This window comes from Procambarus clarkii, chromosome 27 (assembly GCF_040958095.1).
Source record: "Procambarus clarkii isolate CNS0578487 chromosome 27, FALCON_Pclarkii_2.0, whole genome shotgun sequence".
NCBI classification, from domain to species: domain Eukaryota; kingdom Metazoa; phylum Arthropoda; class Malacostraca; order Decapoda; family Cambaridae; genus Procambarus; species Procambarus clarkii.
Genome location: NC_091176.1, coordinates 18,407,169 through 18,430,749, shown reverse-complemented (window position 1 = coordinate 18,430,749; position 23,581 = coordinate 18,407,169). Strand labels below are relative to the sequence as shown.

At 39.5% G+C, this 23,581-nt stretch overlaps 1 protein-coding gene across 2 annotated transcripts; it reads left to right on the top strand.

The window, feature by feature from the left end:
- The first annotated feature begins 2,273 nt into the window (after nucleotides 1-2,273).
- On the top strand, nucleotides 2,274-21,014 carry LOC123762629 (regulator of nonsense transcripts 3B). 2 transcript variants are annotated; one of them, XM_045749245.2, is made up of 7 exons: nucleotides 2,274-2,503; nucleotides 6,468-6,681; nucleotides 13,299-13,511; nucleotides 13,769-13,983; nucleotides 15,459-15,634; nucleotides 17,400-17,874; nucleotides 20,201-21,014. In XM_045749245.2, exons 1-7 carry the CDS (start codon nucleotides 2,369-2,371, stop codon nucleotides 20,732-20,734), a joined length of 1,962 nt encoding a protein of 653 aa, XP_045605201.2. In that variant the 5' UTR covers nucleotides 2,274-2,368; the 3' UTR covers nucleotides 20,735-21,014. The 2 variants fall into 2 exon arrangements, with proteins under 2 accessions (XP_045605201.2, XP_045605200.2); XM_045749244.2 differs by having other exon boundaries at nucleotides 13,769-13,989.
- Nucleotides 21,015-23,581: the final 2,567 nt, after the last annotated feature.

The following is a 23,581-nucleotide window of genomic DNA, read 5'->3' as shown; positions in this document are numbered from 1 at the left end:
AAATTCAGCAATGTTTTGGCATCTACGGCTTCGGCGGGTAGGCGGTTCCACGGGTTTATAACCCTGTGGGTGAAAAGCATCTCCTGCTCTCAGTCCTACAGTGTGGCTTGTTGAGCTTGAAACCGTTGCTCCTTGTTTGTGTTGCTTCTTGTAAAGCCACTAGCATGCATAGTATAGCGTAGCCTTAATCCTAATTTTCCCTGGAATACGACCCGCCAAATCGTTTAACAACCAAGTACCCATTCACTGCTGGGTGAACAGTTAAGGATTGGCGCCCGGTCAATCCTCCCCAGCCAGGCTACGAACACAGGCCAAAGCGCTCGCGAAGCACCAGGGGAGTGTCTTACCACTGCGCCACGGGGACTGCTTTATTGATAACTTGTCGTATTGCAGCAACCTGTAGAATATACAAAGACAACATATGTACACAGACCTCAAGTGTCAGGCTAAATAACTGGCCTTAGCTCCACACATGCAGAGTTAGCTGCACTACAACTGCCCATTTACGCACTGAAGAACAGACGTGGTGGAGTAATTTTCTGTGATTCAAAGTTAGCTCTTCAAGCACTTAGAAACCCAACATGCTAAGCCAAAACAGATAGGAATATTGTAACATCCATTATAAACAACATCATTAATGCACAGAGCAAGCGTTTCAGAGTCTCATTTGTATGGATACCATCTCCCACAGGTGTTGTCCAGCATGATGACACAGACAAGGCAGCTAAAACTGCATGTGATAAGCCTGAAATGGAGTTGGATATGGGCATTCCCATCTCTGCTGTAAAAGCCGCAGTATTACATGAAATTACGGATGACAGAAAAGCAGTTACCGATATTCAGAGACCAGAGAGCACGAGTATAAAGAACTATGATATGTTTAAAACCGAGAATCGCTCCGTCTTATTACCCAAAACTACTCAGAGCCACCCAAAGCTTCCTAGCATTACGTAATTAATGAAGAACAATGATATATTTACTCACTATAATGTTAGGGCTGAATGTAGAACATGAAAAAAACATATTTTGATTCTGAAATAATATCATTTTATAACGAAATTAGACGAGGCTAAGTGGCAGGATGAGGTAGCTAAGTGACATCAGATGCATTGCTTCTGGCAGTATGGGTTCGAATCACTTCTGGGGTGTGTGTTTTCAGTTATATATATATATATATATATATATATATATATATATATATATATATATATATATATATATATATATATATATACATATGCACTAACTTGCCTAAAACACGCAAGTGAAGTTTTACAACTTTAGAACACTTTCCCATCAGGAGACTCGAACCCTAGCCAGAACAGAAGCCTCAAAGCAACTGGGATAGCAGGTACGCCTTTAACCCACTGCACCCAAACTCAGACCCTTAAAAGAGATGGTGATTTCGGGGTATTTACACCCCCCAAAGATCACCACCTCCCAAGGGCAACTAGAGCTAGTAAGAGGTCACTCAAGTTCTTTCATCAAGTCCCTGATTGACTGATGAAGATTTAGCCACCCAAAAGGTGGCACGGGCACGAATAGCCCGTAAGTGGTGGCCCTTTTGAACCATTACCAGTATCAATAGATGATACTGGAGATCTGTGCAGGTGCGGCTGCACCCTGCATGACGGGAGATGTCTCCCGTTCCATCAAGTCCCTGTTAATATGGGAGAACGCTGTGTCTATGTTTAATGCACTAGCTTGACTAAAACACGCATGTGAAGTTTTACAACTTTAGAACACTTTCCCATCAGGAGACTCGAACCCTAGCCAGCACAGAAGCCTTACAGCAACTGGCATAGCAGGTATACCTTTAACCCACTTAATTTAATATATAAATATATAGTTTTTATAGTTATAGTTAGTTGCTTATTTTCTATAAATTTAATATATAAATAAATTGTTTGAAAATAAGCACATAAGCAGTATTGTTTGAAAGCACAGTCAGTGCTGTGTAAACCTATGCTTGTTAATAAAAAACTGATCGTTTATATATCTTATAAATTAATTATTATTATTATTATTATTATTATTATTATTATTATTATTATTATTATTATTATTATTATTATTATTATTATTATTATTATTATTATTATTATTATTATTATTATTATTATTATTATTATTATTATTATTATTATTATTATTATTATTATTATTATTATTATTATTATTATTATTATTATTATTATTATTATTATTATTATTATTAACTACTGTTATTATTATTATTGTATTAACAGCATGACAGTTTACTCAAAGGATCCCTGACTCCTGGATGTAAACAAGAGCTGTGGCAGTGAGTCTTGCTTCCCGTCTGTTGCTGCCCGTCTGTTGCTGCACTAGTTTTTTTTTGGCTCACATGACAGTCAAAACCAGCGAATCCTCAAGGAGAGACGGTTCCAAGAGCTTTGTTGACAGCTCTGCCAAGCGGCCGTCAGATAACAGACAGAATGTCAAGAACAAGAAAGACAAGAGCAACTCTCCTCTCACCAAGGTACTCACAACCGTACCATAAACCCCCTTATTGAGCACTTGCTTTAAAGTTTAGGTTTCTGTATGCCACAATGTTCTATCCACTGTACTCTCCGCAATGTGACACAGGGACATGCATATGTTACTTGGTCAGGTTAAGCATCATTGTACTTGGAGTACATGGAGAGGGTTCTCAAAGTTCGTATAATAATAATAAATGTTTATTCAGGTAAAAATACATACATACATACAAGATGAGCTGCAAACAGAATGTTGTATTTCTAGATAGAGCTAGTACTGTACATACTATGCCTGAAGTCACTAAGACGCACAGCGTTTCAGGCAAGATGTGGGAAAAACAATTAGAATAAAACTTAAAACTAAATAAATTTACTCGCCAGGCTTAGGGGCCAGTTGGGTATGATCAGAAATTGGAATGATGACTAAATGGATAGCTTTGCTCCTGTTTTGGGGAACCGTCATAAATCTGTTTGGCTTTTTGTCCTTGACAGAGGTATATGTATCAGTATACATTGTTTATGGGGAAAGTGTACTCAAGACAGTTCAGCAAAACTCATTTTCTGATTGTTAAAACCATATACATCATAAGGTTAGGATGTTTAAGCATAGGTTTGACTGTGTTAGGCTCAGTTCGGTTAGGTTAGCTCATGATGTGTGCAAGTTTGTTGCTTTATCAGCCTTCTTTGCTCACATGTCCATGGGCTTAAAGTTTGTGGCACTCATACAGGGTACTGGCTGCCAAGTACTTTCTGAATGTCTCTTGGCCACTTCTAGGCTTGTGTTGTTGGTTGACCTGTTGATGAGTGCTTTATATATATATATATATATATATATATATATATATATATATATGACAATGTCAGACCACGGAGGAAAAATGAAACAGGAAATTTCCTTAAGTACTTTCGTATATTAAATACATCTTCAGAAGGTCATTTTACAGATCGAGTGATGGGTATAAATAGGCAGGAAGGAGTGGTGAAGTAAGGTGAGGTACAATACTTGGACAACGCAGACGGCCCATTGGCCCATCAGATGCACCCAATTGGCACATCCGATGTAGCCCAATGGCCCATCTGATACAGCAGACATACAAGCATAATATATAGGTAATTATAACATAAAGAAGTAAATATATACAATAAATTAGTGAGACAAATGTTTTTCAATGATTCTACTTAAATCGCCCTTTAGCTGATCTATTAGAAATGGATCTAAGTTATATAGACCACTGCTAATATTCAAATTACTTTCTTTGGTGATCTGTATCAAAGCAGATTCAATTATGTTTCTGTTATAGGTGCTTTTACAATTTGTTATTGAAGAAGCACTCTCCCAATCAATTTGATGAGCTTTTTCTGACAAATGCACAAACAAAGCATTAGACAATTGGCCATGTCTTACAGAGTATTTATGTTGCGATATTCTACATTTTAAATCTTGATGTAATGTTTAGCTACGAAAACACTGTTGGTAAGCTATTAGTAAGGAACAGCCCTCGTAGTGATAATTGCGTCATTTATAAAATACCTTGTAAGGAATGTAACAAGTTCTATGTCGGGCAAACATCTAAGATTTAAAATGTAGAATATCGCAACATAAATACTCTGTAAGACATGGCCAATTGTCTTACAGATATATAGATATATAGATATAGATATATAGATATAGATATATAGATTACAGATATATATATACATATATATATATATACATATATATATATATACATATATATATATATATATACATATATATATATATATATACATATATATATATATATATATACATATATATATATATATATATATATATATATATATATATATATATATATATATATATATATACATATATATATATATATATATATATACATATATATATATATATACATATATATATACATATATATATATATATATATATATATACATATATATATATATATATATATATATATATATATATATATATATATATATATATATATATATATATATATATAAATAAATACATATATATATAAATACATATATACATACATACATACATACATACATACATGCATACATACATACATACATACATACATACATACATACATACATACATACATACATACATACAAGAGTTGTTACAATCTTGTACAGGCACTAGTACGCGTAGTGTTTCAGGCAGGTCCCTGGAATACGATCCCCGCCGCGAGGAATCGTTGTTACAACCAAGTACACATTTTACTGCTGCGTTAAACAGAGGCTACAGTTAAGGATTTGCGCCCAGTAAATCCTCCCTGGCCAGGATACGAACCCATGACAAAGCGCTCACGGAACGCCAGGCAAGTGTCTAACCACTACACCACGGAGACTGTGGTGTAGTGGTGTAGTGTACCCTTATCTCCATTATTTGGCTTAGGTCAGTTATGCATGTCTTTCCCTCCTTCCGAAGGTTACCACCTTGTGACTAACCTGAGACAACCAAGCCCTGGAACTGGGAGCCAGAGACATGGTTTGACAAACAAAGCCTCCTTTGGGGCAGCCCAAGTGACACACGGGTAACAGTGAACTGCCCACCTGGACAAAGAATGTGATGAATCCCTGGCTTTAGAAATCAAGCCATACCCACCAAATGACCCTTCTGGAAACCAGCATCTTAGCCAGAAAAGAAGACAGCTGAAGACATAGGACCCAATCCCCAGGACTGAAGAACAAAACTTTCCCTCTTCCTGAGGAGAGGATAAAGCTCTTCGACCCAACAACCAGAAGCATGGGCCAACATAAAGACCATCTTAAAAAAAAAAAAAAAAAAAAAAAAAAAGATGCTGGACCAAAAGGCACAGAAACAAATGAAGGGAAGACAGAAAATCAAGCACCCAATCTAGAGACTAAGAAGGCTCAGGGCAAGAATTAGCAGGCCATGGGCGAAAGAAGGCATATGACAACTTACGAAATCTTGACACCAAAGATCGAAGAGAGGTTCTGCCAAAGCCAATCAATAGAACTGTTTCATTAAATATAACATTGGATTTTTTTCCTTTTAATCTTCCAGTGTTGTAAGCACTTATTGTTTTGGCTTTCCCGAATTCAATTGAACTATCAGGGGAAAGTGCCAAGACATTATGACTATATAGCACTGGGAAGGGATCAGGATAAGGATTTAGGATGGGACGGAGGGAAGGAATGGTGCCTAACCACTTGGACGGTTGGGGATTGAACGCCGACCTGCACGAAGCGAGACCGTCGCTCTACCGTCCAGCCCAAGTGGTTGGCCTTCCTGAATAGCTTATATATATTTCATTCCTGATACCCATTTGGCATTCCTCTGCATTCTTTCTAACATGATGTATTTCTTCAGGCAAGGGCACTCCACTAATGCTACTTATTCCATCTTGGGTCTAATGAATGCTTCAAATAATTTTTCTAGCATTTCTATGGCCACATAATTGAATGCCAATATATAATTGGTTGATTGAATATAATATATCTGGCACCTTAATTATAAATCTGGTCTATACTGCATGAGGGTTCAATATAATTTAATATATATATGGTATTCCATAGAAAGTTTATTTATATTCATTAATAGATTTTTTACCATCTCTCATGTATTTAATATCTTGTCTCATAACCTGTATGCCCCATGTAATCTATTCTTGCTCTTAACCATCACTCTTGTATGGGAATGTAAGAGTGCATTCGATACTGTATGAAATGCAGTGAGTTCCATAAACCATTTCTCACTCCTGCTGAATATCTTCTTTTTTTTCTTTTCTTTTTTTTATAGTAGTTTACTATTATCTTTACACTATAAAGTAACAGGTGTGTGTCGTATACACTGTTGTTGGATAATGCATTGGGCAAGTAATTTATATTAGAAACAAATTTTGTACAAACACAACTATACCAGCTATTGTGCTTTGTTCTACAGTGCCTTCATAATAACAAAAATATTCTTATACACAGGTGGTGGTACGCCGACTTCCTCCTAACATGACAGAGGAGGAGTTCCGTGAAGCTGTCTCTCCTCTTCCAGAACATGACTACTTTACCTTCTGTCCAACTGATGGCAGTCTTGGTCCCAATGCATATACTCGAGCATACATAAACTTCAAGAATGTGGATGATGTCTATATATTCAGGGACAAGTTTGATGGTTATGTATTTGTTGATCAGAAAGGTAATTGAGATATTCATTGAAATTAAACAGTTTGTGAGAAGACTTTCTATATTATTTGTTATTATGCATTACCTGAGCAAAACAAAGAAATATTGTTGTGGAGAGGAATACAGAATGACAGTGAGAGGCTGAGGATTCGAGGGTAAACAAGTGAGAAGTAATATCTGAGAGCTGACAGTTGATGGGGGAACAATTGGATAATATGTGACAATAGTTCAGACCATAACAAGTGGATTAGAGGGTACATGTGATAAATGAAATTGGTGTGAAGAATATAGAGAATGAAAGAGAAATGGGGGCAGTACTATAATTCGCTAGAAATGGTGAACAGTGCACTACAACTGAAGCCAAAATTCAGGTCATTTTGTTTCTGACCCAATACAGATTTCTAAATTTCAACTTATCAGGATGATGGTCATATACCATAAGAACGTTAATGTAGAGAGATTATACCCTTATCTCCATTATTTCCGAGGATCCAACACCATAATGCTATTTTTTTTATATAATATATATAGGAGCTTGACCCCAAAATACTGAAAACACTTATCTCAAATTTTATGAAATATGGGGACTTGTTAAAATAAATACAGTGGCACCTTGGTTTACAAATTTAATCCGTTCCAAGAGACGGTTCTTAAACCGAAACTAATTTTCCCATAAAAAATAATGTAAACTGAACTAATTCGTTCCACACCCAAAAATATTAACTTAAAAATACATTTTATACAGAATACTACTCATATTTTTTACAATATGGGTGCTGTAAAAAACTGCATTTTTACTGGGTGCTGCATATCCTTTATTGAGGACTCTTGTTGGCGTATGGAAGACGGTGAAGAGGGGAAGAGGAGGATTAGAGGTGTTAGTGTTTGGAAGGGGAGTCCTCTTCCATTATAACATCAGGCAGTGGTGACATATTAGGTAATTACACTTAGGTAATTACATTTCTGGGGTACTCTCTTTCGTATGTTTTGCAGGCATACCACTAGAGCCTGGTTGTGGCTCACTGCTAGCTTGTCTTACTAAGAATCTGTCAATAGAAACTTGTTTTTCCCTACGTTTTAACACTTGTCTGGAGTGAGACATACTGTATTGTCATTTAAAACGTTAATGCAATGGCCTGCTACAGCTTTATCTGGGTGAGTCTTTTCAGCAATACTTTGCAGTTCTTCCCATACTGCACACATTTACTTAATTAAATATATTTAACTGTCTGATTGGTTCGGAGACCCTCGGTTCGTGGGGAAAATGTGCATTGAAGTTCCTAAAGGAATTGGGAGACAAATTGATCGGCGCTACAAAAGACCAGAGAGCGAAAAGTTTCATGTTCCAGCGCCTCAGTGTTGCAATTCAAAGACGATCCAAGATCCAAGACGTGCCTGTTGCGTCTTGGGCACGAGTCCAACTTTGGAGGAATTGGAAGAAGTGTTTGACTTGCAACAATGATCGAATCTGTCCATGACTTTTATCAATGTTTCCAATTGGCATGTTTTTCATTCTACTTGTATTGATTGTGTTGTGTGTGTGTTAAGGCCACATTTTGTAATCATGAAATCTTGTACAATAAATTTCCCTATATATATGAATATATAAGGGGATGGTAGAAGACGATATGTGCCAGTGCACGAGAGAGCCCGACAAGGCTCTCCTGGGTGCTGCATATCGTCTTCTTTGAGGCTTATGGGTCGGTACAATCAACCAGAGTTGGTACCCCCTATATAAAAAATTGTCTAAGTATAATAAGAACCTTTATGTTCAGAAACCAAAATACCAGAAAAACAATGAAATTCTTCACAAAGAATTCAAGCTCTGTCGTCACTAGGCGGGATACACTGATAAACTGAGCGTGCCTTGCCCCACGCCCAGCACCACCCATGCGCTCTACCCATACATGTATCAACCAGCATTCATATTCCGAGGCAAACTTCGTACATCAAGTTAAATTTTACGAGGAAATTGACTTCGTATACCGAAAAATTTGTAATCCAGGGCATTCATAAACCAAGGTTCCACTGTAATTAGGGAGATATGATTTTGTAATGTGGATGATTTGACCTATGAAATATTCTTGGAACCTGTTTAAATTTATAAATTAGGCAATATTCTTTCTGGACTTATTTAAACATTAGAAATTTGGAGGAAAGATCTAGTCTGTTATTTAAAGGGATCCAGATATCTGGATTTTATATGTAAAATTAAAACAAATAGTAAGTTTTATAGTACAAGTTATTATAATTTAGTCATTTGCAAGTTATTATAATTTAGTCATTTGCCATACACATTATAAGGTGTACCAGGGTACTAGTAGCTCCAACAGCCAATCCTCTGCATCGGGTAAATTTGCCTGAATCTGGACAGCTAGCAGTTATCCAGACTAATGTATATTATGTGTACGTATTTGGTTGATTAGACACAGAGTTTAGTGTTTTTTTGTTTTTGTTTTATAATTATTTAGTACGTATAGTCTTGGTTATAGCAGTCGGTGTGTTGGTAGTGCAATAAAGTGTCATAGAAGTTGAGATGATGCCTGGAGCAGGGCAGAGAGCTGAGCGAGACAGGGGATAGAAAGAAGCTCGGATGCGGAGTGAGCGTTGTAGAGTGTGGCGCTCTGAATACGAGCGGAGTCGAGGAGCTCGGTGCAGGACAAGAGCGTGGAAGCTCAATGCAACAGGAGTCTGGCTGTGTGCTGTGTCGAGGCTGAAGCGTCTTGTGAGGGGTTTGAACTGGACACGTCGAGTGTTACATTGTTGTTGGTGAATGTTGAAGATATGCGATACTGTATCTCATAAGCATCTGTACTGAACCACTCTTGGAGTTAGACTGATGAGGATTTGCTGTCGACTACTTATATTACCAGTCCTACACCTCACCCGACCATCCTATAGCAGGTTTGGGAAAGGTATTAACAGTACACGTAGGAAGAGGTATTAATTATAATTAGTGGACAAAGTAGAATTAACAGCCCCATCTCATTATCTGCACATAAGCTAATGTGAATATGGAGCAAGTATATTACTGACATACTTGCGACAGGACAGTGATGCCAAAGAATACCTGTAATCCCTCAACCAGTGCATAGGAACAATCCACAAAAACTCCCAAAATTCTTTGAATATACCGTGCATAGATAACATGTTAGAACATTAAGGTACAATATATGATGAACTGTTGGAATAAATATTATAGTTTTGAGATTTTAATGATTTTGTGCACGAGTCTTATAGAAATCATAAGAATTTTTATCTTCATATTAAAATGGTAATTTCTTATTTAATTTCTTCCCTCTCTTGATTTTAGGTTGATGTTTGTGCTAAACCGTAGGTTGAACAAGGGGACACAGGTGGAAACTTAGTACCCAGATGAGCCACAGAGACATTAGAAAGAATTTTTTCAGTGTCAGAGTAGTTAATAAATGGATTGCACTAGGAAATGATGTGGTGGAGGCTGACTCCATACACTGTTTCAAGTGTAGATATGATAGAGCCCAGTAGGCTCAGAAATCTGTACACCAGTTGGTTGACAGTTGAGAGGCGGGACCAAAGAGCTAAAGCTCAACCCCTGCAAGCACAATTAGGTGAGTACATGAGCAAACACCATGAAAAGAACATTATACTGTACACATATAAAAAATTATATCTGGATTTCAGAATCAAAATTTATACAATACTGTTATCCCAATTATTTAGAGATACTGTACTGCCATTGTGTGCCAAACACCTTATTTACCAAATACTGTATATTAACGACTTGTGGATGCAAAGAAATGAGCCACTGAACATGGGTGCAATGGGTGAGGGGCAGGTTTTCTAGTGTCCCCACACTCCCCTGGGGCCTCGTAGCCTGGTGGATAGCGCGCAGGATTCGTAATTCTGTGGCGCGGGTTCGATTCCCGCACGAGGCAGAAACAAATGGGCAAAGTTTCTTTCACCCTGAATGCCCCTGTTACCTAGCAGTAAATAGGTACCTGGGAGTTAGTCAGCTGTCACGGGCTGCTTCTTGGGGGTGGAGGCCTGGTCGAGGACCGGGCCGCGGGGACACTAAAAGCCCCGAAATCATCTCAAGATAACCTCAAGATAACACATTTCTTTTCTGGTCCTCCATGACTGAGTTTTCTTTTTTTATTATTATTATTATTATTATTATTATTATTAATATTTATTATTATTTATTATTATTATTTATTACTGTATTATTATTTATTATTATTATTTTTATTATTTTTATTATTATTATTATTATTATTATTATGACCTGCTTGCATTTCGGTGGGAATCCCCGTCGGCTCCCTGAAGCTATCCGAACTGATTTGTGCTATATTAGTTTGGGGTAATCAGTCACAGTTCTTATGCCTACTGGGGACCACAAGTCAGAACCTGGCCCCCTACAGAGAGGCACAGGGAGCAATGGCCTATGAGCACTTTACATTTAAAGCATGTCATAATTGCCATCGACTGGGGAAGGACTCGGAAAGGTAAGTGAATCAAAACAGACCACTGTCTGGTTAACCTGTGCAATCTACTGCCTAAAATGTTGAAATATACCCCCCCTCCCTCCACCCGAATTCTGGCTCACCAGATGTTTCATGGCTGTTTCATTTGTCTGCTGACAGACAGGGTTCTACCGGCTTAGCTAGCCCAATGCCTGGGCTTCCGGTAGGGCTTACTCACCCTACGGGGCCTAGAACACCCCAGTGGGGTTGGAGGTATCATGGATGCGTCTTCCGAGTCCTCTCTCGCCTGTTGCGAAGTTTAAGGTTGTTCGTCACCCCTGCCTCAAGGAGACGATCATCCGTACTGCTTACATCATGCTGCCTGTTGAGTTGGTGACACCTATGACCTACCTCTGACCTATGAGCCTTGCGGAACTTTTTCCCCACTTGTACTGTACAGTACTTCAAATTCCTCATTCCTTGTCTGTTGATCTCGGGGATCAGGCGGTGGTGGTGTGTATTTTGTTCATTGGGCTGCCTGCACCTTCTTTTCTGGAATAGAATGAGATGGTGGGCTTCCGGAGGGATCCGTTGGTTGTGGATGCTTGGTTGGTTAGGCTGGGGGTGTGTCACGTGCTGTGTCCGGTGGTGGCTTTATGCTGCTTCCTGCAGGCCACCAGTTCTGTGTCGGTGGCCGTGCTCTGGGTTGATCATGTTTCCCTGCTTCTCAGTTCCAGGGTTCGTGCATCTCGGATTGTCCGCATTGTCTTCTTGTCTAGCTGGCTTGTGGTCTCCCCTTGTACCCATGTTGTTCAGATGTATGCTGCTCATTTGGCTGTCTTTAAAAGGTTTTTGGCCTCGGAGGGGGAATTTGGGGGTCAGTCAGGGTCCTAGCCTCCAGGTGTCTCATGCCCGTCCCAAGCCCTCTGCTGCTTTGTGGCTTCTGTGGAGAACGGCTGTCTTTGTCGGGTTGCACTCTGCAGAGCTGCCACCTTCCGGGGTTTTTCCCTGTTTTCCTTCTCTATGGGTAGTTTGCCTCAAAAGCCGATGGGGCTTCCCACAGAAAACCAGCGTTGAATGTAATGAAATGCTAATTTCTGAGTGAGCCCCGGAGGCTCCCTGAAAACCCTCCCTCTGCTGACTGCTTTCATCATTCAAAGAACTGGAGAGTGACGGCCTGACTTACCTAGACTGGCTCACCCTCCCCCTAGCAGGGGATGGGGGGAGTAACGAGCGGGGGGCTAGTTGAACGAAGTTTTGCTTGTTTGTTTTCTTTCTGGGGAAGTACTTTTGCACTTCCCACTTCACAAAAGTAGCCTGCATTTTTCAACCAGACAGTGGTCTGTTTTTATTCGCCTACCTTTCTGGGTTCTTACCAAGTCGATGGCAAGATGACATACTTTAAATGTAAAGTGGTCATGGCCATTCTTCGCTTTGTCTCTCTGATGGGACCAGGTTCTGGCTTGGGGTCCCTGGTAGGCTTACAAAAAACTCTGCGACTAATGACACTCAAGTAGATGGGACTTGATCAGTAAGATAGCTTCAGGGAGACCCCGGGTCTCGCCCAGACACTGGCGTTTCATTACATTCAGCACTGATTTTTTAGGGGCCTCTCAGTGGCTCCTCTTTCCCATCCATTTCTTCTTTCTTCCCTGTGTTGGTTGGGTACACCCAGGATCGAGACAGCTCACAAGTTGGGAAGGTGAAATTTTGCTTGTTTGAGCTTTGTTTGGCAATTTGCTTGTAATGAAATATTTGTCTTTGTTTTGGAGTTTGTTATATTCTTTCTCAGAATTTAGTAGGATTCGGGAAGGGTACTTGCTCACGTTAGGCAGAGATGGTCGCAGTGTCTGATGGATCGGGGTTATTTCTGGAGCTCCAGTCGTAAGCTCAGAGACCCAACTTAGGAACTCCCAGAAAAGGTAGTGTCATTACATTCAACAAACTATTTTGGTTTTTAAAATAATTTCATAAAAGTGTCATTATATGTGATCTACTGTTGAGAGGGCCCAGGAATATCTGTTGCCTATATGTTATGCTCTTGATATCACCTAATTAGGCATAACTATTTAAAAGGTTATAAAAATGGTTATTAGCTTGCTTGCTCAGTGATCAGATATTATTGTCTTCACTTTATATGAGAATAATGATTATTTTCTTTTATCAGAATTTTTGTATTTTACAGGGAATGAAAATCCAGCCATGGTGGAGTTTGCTCCTTTTCAAAAGATTCCAAAGCGCACCAGTGGGAAAAAGAGAGATGCAAGGTGTGGAACCATAGACCAAGACCCAGATTTCCTCACCTTCTTGGAGTCGATCACCAACCCTGTAACTGTGACACTGCCTCCGCTAGAGGTCGTACTCGAAGAGATTCAAGCACAAGATAGGGAGCTGAAGGGTAAAGCTCCCTTCATTTGATTTTCTTGAGAGCTCTGTTATTACTAATCATGTTAGGATAATGGTAGATCTGTGGCATTTATAGCTTAGTAAATATTAATTAAACGTTCCATTAAGCATTAGGTTAAGAATGTAATTACAGTACAGTATTTAAAATGTTTTCTGAAAATGTGTTACAAAATCTTATATAAATATTGAAATATATCATTCTTGTAGATTAGTTTCTTATATAATGAATATCTTATTTAATAATCACAGCAAACAATGGAGTTATGAAAATCAAGACACCTTTACTTGAGTTTATTGAACAAAAGAAAGCTGAAAAGTTGCGAAGTAAGGAAGAGAAAAAGGAGGAGAGGAGGAGAAAGGAATTTGAAAGGAAGAAAGCAAGAGAAGATGATAAAAGAAAGAAGAAGGAAGTTAAGGATCACAGGGACATAAGAAAAAAGGAAGAGCTAAAAGATGATAACTCAGTAAAGGTTGGCTGTTTTTGTACCTTGCATGTGTTGGGGATCACGAGAGGCGTACTGGTGAATCAACGTCTGTGATCTGGCCTATTTTTCCATTATCTTTAAAGTTTCAGGTGATACTTTAATATTTGTGATTTCTAAATACTGTAGGTGGATACAGTTTTAACAACCGACAAAAATTTTCACTATCAGTATATAAGACAGTATTGTATTAGTATCTGTCAAATTTGTGGTCATAGTCAAAATGGTGTATTGGTCAAAATAATAGTATCAGCACATCTAAATTTAACTGAGGGCCACTATCTCTAGTGGCTTTGATGAGGACAGGAAGCTAACAGCTTGTCAAAGATTCCCAGATTCCCTCATTGTTCCTGAGGATTTTTTTTCAGCTAGATTTTGAGCTGAAGTAATGTCTCACCATTTACGGCTTCGGTAGGTAGGGGGTTCTTAACTGTAATTCTGTTGTTTGTAGTATTGTGAATGTTGCCTTTTGTTGATAATGTTCAGTGTTTACATGCAGACTCATTTAAATGTTTATGGGTAGTGGCTTGAATCAAGGCAGGAGGGAAGGAAGCACGAGAGACGTGAGAGAGCAGGACATCAAAGCATGAGGCTATAGGTCCATTAAGGAATGACTGAATACATTAAACTCTACGGTACCCAGATGTAATGTGGCGCACATTTTTCACATTCTCCAGTCCTAAATAGTTTTGTCACCCACATAAACTGAAGCTTCAGTAACTTAAGTATCCATCTTCAAAGGGTATTTAATTATGAAGACCTTTAATATTTTCAATGGTATTAGTAACAAATATCCCTATTGGATTTTCCTGGGAGGACCCCTTCATTAGCTTTCCAGTGCTACAACCTAACAATAATGAAGCCTTGGGGATCATACCAGGCATCAAGGCCCACAAGTGGCTATTGGGGACCAGGAACAGAATCTGGACCCTTTGCCATCTGGTGCTGGCCAGGCGAGTGTTTGCTAGGATTATTTGCTCGTTATAAATTATTAAACCTCATTTTCTTCATTGAATTGTTTTGGTCAGAGAAGTGGTTTTTGTTTTGCCTGTTTTTATTCTCGGTTGTTATCTTGGATTATCAAGTTAATCTTGGATCAGTTCATGCTCACCTCGCCTCTTTGAGTAAACCAGATTCTGGTTTTGGTCTTCAGTAGACAGCACACATCCAGAGCATTATATCAGTGCCTGAGCTCTGGGTAGCCACTCAACAACCACTGAGAAAGTAGTGATTCATTACACTCGACATTGTATTCTTGTGCGGACAGTTGTCATAGATATTCTAATTTCTGGAGATTTTTTAAATAATTTTAAATGTTGTTATAGTAGACATTATATTGTTCTGAAATTGAAGAATTGCATTGATTAAAAAGAGTGCGTGTCACTTTTCTGTGTTATAGCATAAAGCAAGAAAATTTTGATTTCGGTACAAGTTATGATTTTATTTTTAAAACACAGGTTTTGCGACCTGAAAGAATCAAGGATGACTACAGCTCAGATGTGAGGCTTTCAAGGAAGGAAAGAGAGAAAGACAGGTATGAGAAAGAACGCCAAAGGAGATTAGAAGAAGACAGACAAAAAAGAGAACGTGAAAAAGGACGACTAATGAAAAAGGAAAAGGAGAGAGAAGATAGGTAAACTATATATATTTTTACTAAGTTTTATCCCACTTAGGCTACGTTTCCTTCATATTTAATTTTTAAACTGAATTTAAGTTGTCCCCAGTTCTACACAGGAATTTTCCTTCATCTTTTACATGGTGTTAGAATAAGAACATTTGTGGGCAGGTTTCCTCAGTAGTGTCCTTCAGCTCATGGTGCTGAGACTGCAGGGGCATATTTAATGTGCCAGGCTCATTTGATGATCTCTGTGCACCAGCAGCAAGTACCATTCTAATGATTGGCTTGCCTCTTCCAAGGAGCAAGGAGCACATAATGATTGGCTTGCCTCTTCCAAGGAGCAAGGAGCACATAATGATCACATCTTACCTCATTACTAGGTGGCTTCCTGCCACACTCTTGGTGTGGTGAAGCCTTCACACTCTTGTCTGGTGGTGGTGGTGCTACATGATCTTCCCAGCTTGGCACCTTCTCTTAATAATTACTTACTTCTCGCCTAGTGGTGATTTCATAATTGCATAATTGCATTGTTCTTTCCCAAGTCTGTTGGTTTATCATTCATATATGTGGGCTAGATTTCCTTTTTTTTTTTTTTTTACTTACTTACAGTAAAGCTTTCGAATATGGCTCGTATTTACAAAGCAGTTCAATCCAATCCCTCTTAAAGAACTCAAACAGAAGTAAATGGAAATAAAAACTACACCAAAAACTTAACAATTCTTGTGTATTTCCGAACTCACAAACAAAACATAAAACAGATATAATGTGGAAATTAACTCTCCAACTCGCTGAGTTACTGATTAATTTAATTAACTGGCTAAAGCCTTTTTTTTGGTAGAGAATATTTAATTAATATTATACAGGTAAAGTTCAATAGGTACTCTATAAGAAATATATTTACTTCACTGGGAGCTTAGCACACTCCCTGTTTAATTTACTACAAACATTAACATTATATCAAGGTTTACCAGACAATAAAAATTGGCCTACAAAATAAAACTACACTTAACTCAGCACAGCAACCTCTGTCTTAATCCAACTGAGGAAGAAGCATGGTTCTGCCATCAGCTACAACAACTCAAAGTGACCAACCCTACACATAACTCGTCAAAACAAAGAATAAATTTTACATCCAACTGACCAACAAGGCCATTAATAATAATGAATCCAAGAATCTGGTAATAATACTTCTATTAATTTTCAAATTAAAGTTCAAGGTAGTCTCTACTGTTGGCACCTCTGACAGTCCCGGACACCACAAGGAATATCATGCTATCCAAACACATTTTTTACCTGTGCGCACAACTCTGGCCCACATGTATGCACAAACATGCATAACTTTCCTCGCCTCACTAGTAAACAGTGGAGATTGTTTATATGTTATAATACAAGCATGCAACTTCATTGAGTGTAATATCACTGCTACTTGAAGGTACCATTGCATTATCAATAATTGCAATTAATATTAGCACAGGTTGAAAATATGAGTCTAAAGGGTTAAATTTAGATAATACTAAATAGTGTAGTCTAGTGTAATTAATGACTGGGTCATAACAGATTTCAATCTTAGTATTAAGGCTGCTTGATCAAGCATGTATACACTAGCCTTATTAACTGTTCATTGATCTCTACATCTGGACCTCCAGCTGAGTCTACTGGACTAGGAGGTGCAATCTGTGGCCCTCTAGACAGGGTTGTTTTGGTTGGTTTTGTAATTTTTTTATAGGGTTCAGGCAAGTTTACAAAATTATTTTTAGTGAGATATGCTTTTGCTTTTCAGGATAAGAAGACATGAAGAAAAGGCAAAAGTGAAGGAGGATGAGAGATCAAGACATAGAGAGGAAGTAAAAGAAGAATGGCAAGAGGAAAGACTGCATGTAAACAAACCTGAGGGGGCCAAATCAAAGCGTTATAGTGAGGGACGCAGAAAAGAGGAGAGAGAAAGGGAGAAGAGGATTAAAGAGGAAAAAGATAAAGAAAAGAAAAGCAAAGATGAGCAAGAGAAGGAAGCAAAACCCAAGATGGTTGAAGATAAAGTGAGTGAAGACATAAGTGAAGCAACACTGCCAGTGGAGGTCTTTGAGACCAGGGAGGCTGATCAGGAAGTTAGTGAGGAGAGGCTTTCCAGGGATGGCATTAACCAGGAGCACATAGGAAAGGAACCTCAAGAAAGAGATGAAAATTCTGAAGAGAAGCCTAGTGCTCGCAAGAAGAGGGAGAAAGATCCACGAGTGGAAAGAAGAATAAGAAATAAGGTAGGCTTTAAGATTCAACAATATAGTTAATCCATAAAACAATATACTTCATAGAGATGGTATAATATTTTTCCACTCATTCATAGTAACTTCTGTTATCATTAGGCCCTCCCCTCCCCATTAACACTTAGTGGGCCAGCCATAGGCTTAGGGCCCCGTGTTAAAGGTATAGTTGTCAATATATTAATGATCTCGACCATTTTTGTTCTTACAGAATTCTGTATCACTGATAAAGTTATGTTTTCTAAGCAAGGTGCTCTTTGTTGTGCCCTTTAACAGTCTGTGTAGCTAGCAGCTGTCTTCACTCCAACTATGGGTCAGGGCTATCTTCACTGGTGGCTGGCTGCCATTTCACTTACCTTCCTAGAGTTATCTTTTAAGTGACGTTCGGGCTTCCTCCTCCTACTAGCCGACTCCTCTCGAGTCATCTGACCTCCAGGCTCTGCATGGGTTTGCTCCCCATTGAGAGGCCTGTTGATGGGGAGTGAGTGTCACTGGTTGTGTGCCTGTGTGGCCGTCTCACCTGGCTGTGCCCCATGTGCAGTCGCTTCATGCACTAGGGCTGTGGGTGTGCTCTTGTCGTGTAAGTGACCATGTTAGTAGTTGCATACTCCTTCTCTCTCCAAGTGAATGATTTTGGGGTTGATGTTTGTTCAGCCAAGATATTTTTCCTACTCATCTGTAGACAAGTGACTAGTATTCCTCACACCCTCCCCCCACCTTTCTTTTTTTGGGGGTGGAGAAAGGTCATGTCTGTGTTAATGTGAGCTATTATAGTTATCTCGTCTATATTCTTGCCTGATGCAGCTGTGTGCAGATTTTTAGTGCGAGTTGATGTTCTTGGATACCTATGGACACACACTTGTTGCCTATCACAGCCTGTTGGGTCTAGGACTCCTTTCACCCTCAGGTTTGTGCTGTTTGTCAGTGTTGGACTTTGGTGGTATGGTGGGTGAACTTCTGAGCACTTCTTAGTAGGTATGAACCCGAGATGCCATGGGGTAGTGAATGGTGTCTTGAGGTCTTCAGTAGATTTAAGCCTCCCCTCTGGCATCTTGGGATCCTGCTCAGTCACTTACCCCTCTAATTTGCTGTTATTTGCAACTTGTTGGACAAGGATGTGCTCACCAGTGCCTCATGGCAGTGTGTGTCCCATGTTTTTTCAGTTTCCAGACAAGATGCTTGGGAGCCTCATTACATTCTGGACCTGTCTGTTCTCAAATGGTATATTTCTTGTCTGGATGATCATGTTTTCCCAGGTTTGCCAAATGGTTTTGAGTGGTTTATGACTTGTTTCCCTGATGCTTCAGGAAGTTTATTGGCAAGTTCAGAGATTGACTGGGTTTCAGAATGGGGCAACTCTCCTACCACTTATTAGCTTTGTCATTTGGTATGAATTTGGCAACCAGGATCTTCACCAGATTAAGCAAAAACTGGTCGATTCAGGTCCAGTCGTGCGACTTGTCTGCTAACCAGGGATTCGGCTTTCTGGTTAACTGGCAGAAGTATCATTTGCTTCCTTTCAAGGTGAATGGAAATCATTTGCTTCCTTCCAGACCCAACAGACCGAGTTGGGTCTGGTCTGAAATGCCAAAACTGCCTCTCTTTTTGCCATGGTCAGCCCCATTGGGGCTGGGATGTCTTAGCTTTCCTACCATGCCCTTTAGGAAGCCTGAACTTCATCTATACATCTTCCATTTCATATTCCCTCAGGTCCAGCTACTGCTCCAGCTTGATGGGGTTCTGGGAGTTCTACTCCCAAAGCCTGGCCCAAGACCAGGCTTGACTAGTGAGAGTTTGGTCCACCAGGCTGTTGCTTGGAGCGGCCTGCAGGCCCACATACCCACTACATCCTGTTTGGTCCGGCACTCCTTGGAGAAAATGATCTAGTTTTCTCTTGAAGGTGTCCACAGTTGTTCTGGCAATATTTCTTACACTCGGTGGGAGGATGTTAAACAACCGTGGTCCTCTGATGTTTATACAGTGTTCTCTGATTGTGCCTATAGCACCCCTGCTCTTCACTGGTTCTATTCTGCATTTTCTTCCATATCGTTCACTCCAGTATGTTGTTATTTTACTGTGTAGATTTAGGACCTGGCCCTCCAGTATCTTCCATGTGTATATTATTTGATATCTCTCCCGTCTCCTTTCTAGTGAGTACACTTGGAGAGCTTTGAGACAATTCAATAATTTAGGTGCTTTATTGCGTCTTATGTATGCCGTATATGTTCACTGTATTTCACTGTATTATTCCTTCGTTTATCTTACGTTTTTCTGGTACCACTCAATCTCCAAAAGTATTAATTAAAATAATTTATTAATGCAGGATCGTCCAGCTATGGCACTGTATCGGCCGGGTCAATCTCGACTCAGCAGCCGTATGCGCCAGGACCGTGAGGAAGGAGCAGAGACATCATCCTCTAGTCCTAGCCCTGTCATGCCTTCAGGGGATCCCAAGAAATACCAGTCACAGTCAAAAAAGGAAAATTCTGATACCCAAAGAGACATGATGAATACCAAAGAAGGATCTGTAGAATCTAGGAGTGACTCAGTGGATCTCGACCCTGATTATTCCAAGGATAAGGATGTGAGGGGCAGAGAAAGCAAGGCTTTCAGGGAGAGCAGAGTCAAAGAAGGTGAAACTAATAGCGAGAGGTTCTACAGCCAGTTTAATGAAGGAACCAGCAAAACTCATCACACAGGACGCAAGTGGGAGACCGAGGATGACATTGAGGTGCGAGATGGAGCCCATCGTGAGCAAGGCTCTGATGTTGGGGACAGTGCAGATGTTACAGTTGATATGAAAAAATTCCCAGGAGTAAAGACAATGACATTCAGGAGGAGTGTTAGCCGAGAATAGGCTGCCAGAGTTCTCTCTACTTGAGGATAAAAAACTTAAACCTGAAACTTCCTAAAACTTAATTTTGTTTTCCTTACAAATGTTATTCATATTTTACATGACTTATCCAAGTATTATAAGTCATGTATACCTATCCATGGTTTGTCATTAACTTAAAAAAAAAAAAAATACTTTGCTGTTTTGAGCAAATGGGTACAAATTTTGACTTGGATGAAATTTTAAATATTGTACATGGACAAAATTATTTTGACCAGATTTCTAAATAAAGCATTGGTCACAATGCCTGTTTATGGTAATTACTTTTTATACAAGACATATGCACTTGCTTGATATTAAACTTGCACAATTGGGTCAGTATGCAAAAATCATACCAAAACCAATTCAACTCATACTAGGAAAGGTTGAAAGCCTCAGGCCTAACACATTACCGAACCAAATATAATAGGATTGATCACATCAAGACCATTAAAATACTCAACAGATTAATACTTTTAAATCCAAATGTTTTTCATATGGTCAAATGTAACAATGGGGACATAACTACCCTGTCAAGTGCCACACCAGTTGGTTAATTCAAATATTCTCGTCCCACAACCCTTCCTCGACTCAAAGTCAATTACATCCAGTGGTCGACCCCACAAACACATTCCTAAATTTTAACATGCTGTTCATTCAAAACAGGAATTTTCTCAAATATAAATAATTATTGTAATAGGATATTGGATGGGATATAGGATGTTTGGCGAGTGCATTGGTTGGGATGCAGCCCGTCCTCCAAACCAATGACCCAAAGTCCATTCCATGCACCCACCAAACCCTGTTTATGAATGAAAAACGGATTACACATGACTCGACTGATGACGTTCAAACACTTCTAGAACAGGTGCTTCACTGACGAATTTTGATCGAACTGTAACACTAAGTGCTTCACCCACGAACAAGTAATCCCAACAGAACCTAAACACCTAACCTAACCTATGCCTATAGGTACAATATCCCAATGTATTACCGTATAATATTAATTTATATTTGAGAAAATTCCCGTTTTGAATGAACAGCGCTTTAAAATTTATTAACGTGTCTTTGGGGGTCAACCGCTGGTTGGAATAGACTTGATCTGAGGACTGATTGACAAAATGGTAATGTATGAAAATCATCAGGGGTGTAGTGTCCAGATAAATGGCAATATTTTACCCACAGATGGACCAAACAAATTGTAGAATAGAAGTATGTGCAGGAATGGCAAGTGTTCAAGTTCAATTACAACAATGCTTCAGTGGCGAGATGCACAAGGCTGTTGTAACAGGCATTGTTCCAAAGCGAGTCAATTGCCACTAAATACATGGAAAACTTCCCTCCAATAAAGTGGATCAGAAGATACCACTACTCCTTTCAGGAGAGGGTTAACAGATCTTCCAAGCTGACCAGCCTTGAGGGCATGGCCATCTTCTACGAGAGGGAGAGACGAGGCCATGGTCATCGGATATCATTACTACAGCAACAAGGAGAATGTAGAGATATTTGTAGTAAAAGTGCATTGTCCAAAGCAGTGGTATGAAACAGGTATCCTGCATCACACACTAAATACCAGCACAAACTTGTCCATAAAGCCCCAGCTCAAATGGCCAAAACCTACCTCCAAGTGTCCCTCATGAGGTGACCCCACTGGTGGGTGGTCCAATAATCCAAAAGGACAGTCTGGGTTCCTTAGCACATTCAAAGTCCAGAGGGAAAACTAGTGGATGAAGCAATTTGTTAGTTCAGTCACATATGCCATCTTGCCACAAGGCATATCCATGAAATGGTGAGGCAGCCTGTTTCCTAAACAAAGTCCATCTCATGCACCCACCAAACCCAGAGTATGATTGAAAAACCGTTACCGACTTTAAGCATTTGGCCAATTACTGTGGCACCACTAAGTCAATCTTACACTGGTCAGTACAAGCCTTGTTACATGGCATCTTCCCCACCCTGCACAAGTGTCCAAATGTTGTTTAATGTGGTAATAAGGACAGTAAACAGTGACAATGCTTTGTTACCTTTGTAATAGTTTAAAGGTTTTCTAATCTTAGATTTTAAATATTAATTTCCACCATTTTAGCAATTGTTTGCCTATATCAGTTTTACTTGCCCTGACCTGGCTAGTTCCTCACAGATGTCACTACAGCTTTAAAATATGCAATTTCTATATTACCTTTAGTGTTTGGAGTGCACTTTGTACTCTCCATTAAATCATTTTAAGGTCACTACTAAAGCATACCTTACCTTGCGGTTACCTCTAGGTGCTTCCGGGGCTTAGCGTCCCCACAGCCCGGTCGCTGGACTGGTCAACCAGGCCATTGAACCAGCTGCTCACAGCTTTGTCAGGTATCCTTTGGAGGTGGCGCTTACTCGGTTATCTCTAACACTGCAAGGTGCTGGCCAGTTATATCTCTGTGTGTAGTGAAAGCATGTTGAACAGTCTCTGGCCTCTGATGTTGATAGTTCTCTCACAGTACCTGGTGCACCTCTGCTTTTCAACAGGGGTGTTCTGCACATCCTGCCATGCCTTCTGGTCTCGTGATATTTGTGTGTACAGGTTTGGGACCAGCCCCCTCTATTTTCCCATGTGTAAATCATTATGCATCTCTCCTGCCTGCACTCAAGGGAATACAGATTTGGGGCTCTTTAGTCTGTCCCAGTAGTTTAGATGTTTTACAGATTGATTCTAGCAGTACAGTACAGGATTTCTGCACGCTCTCCAGCTTTGAAAGGGGTCGTCATTGTGCAGCAGGACTCTACTCGGTAGGGTTTTAAAAAGCATCATCGGTATAGTATCTAGTGTGAAAGGTTCTTAAAAACCATGAC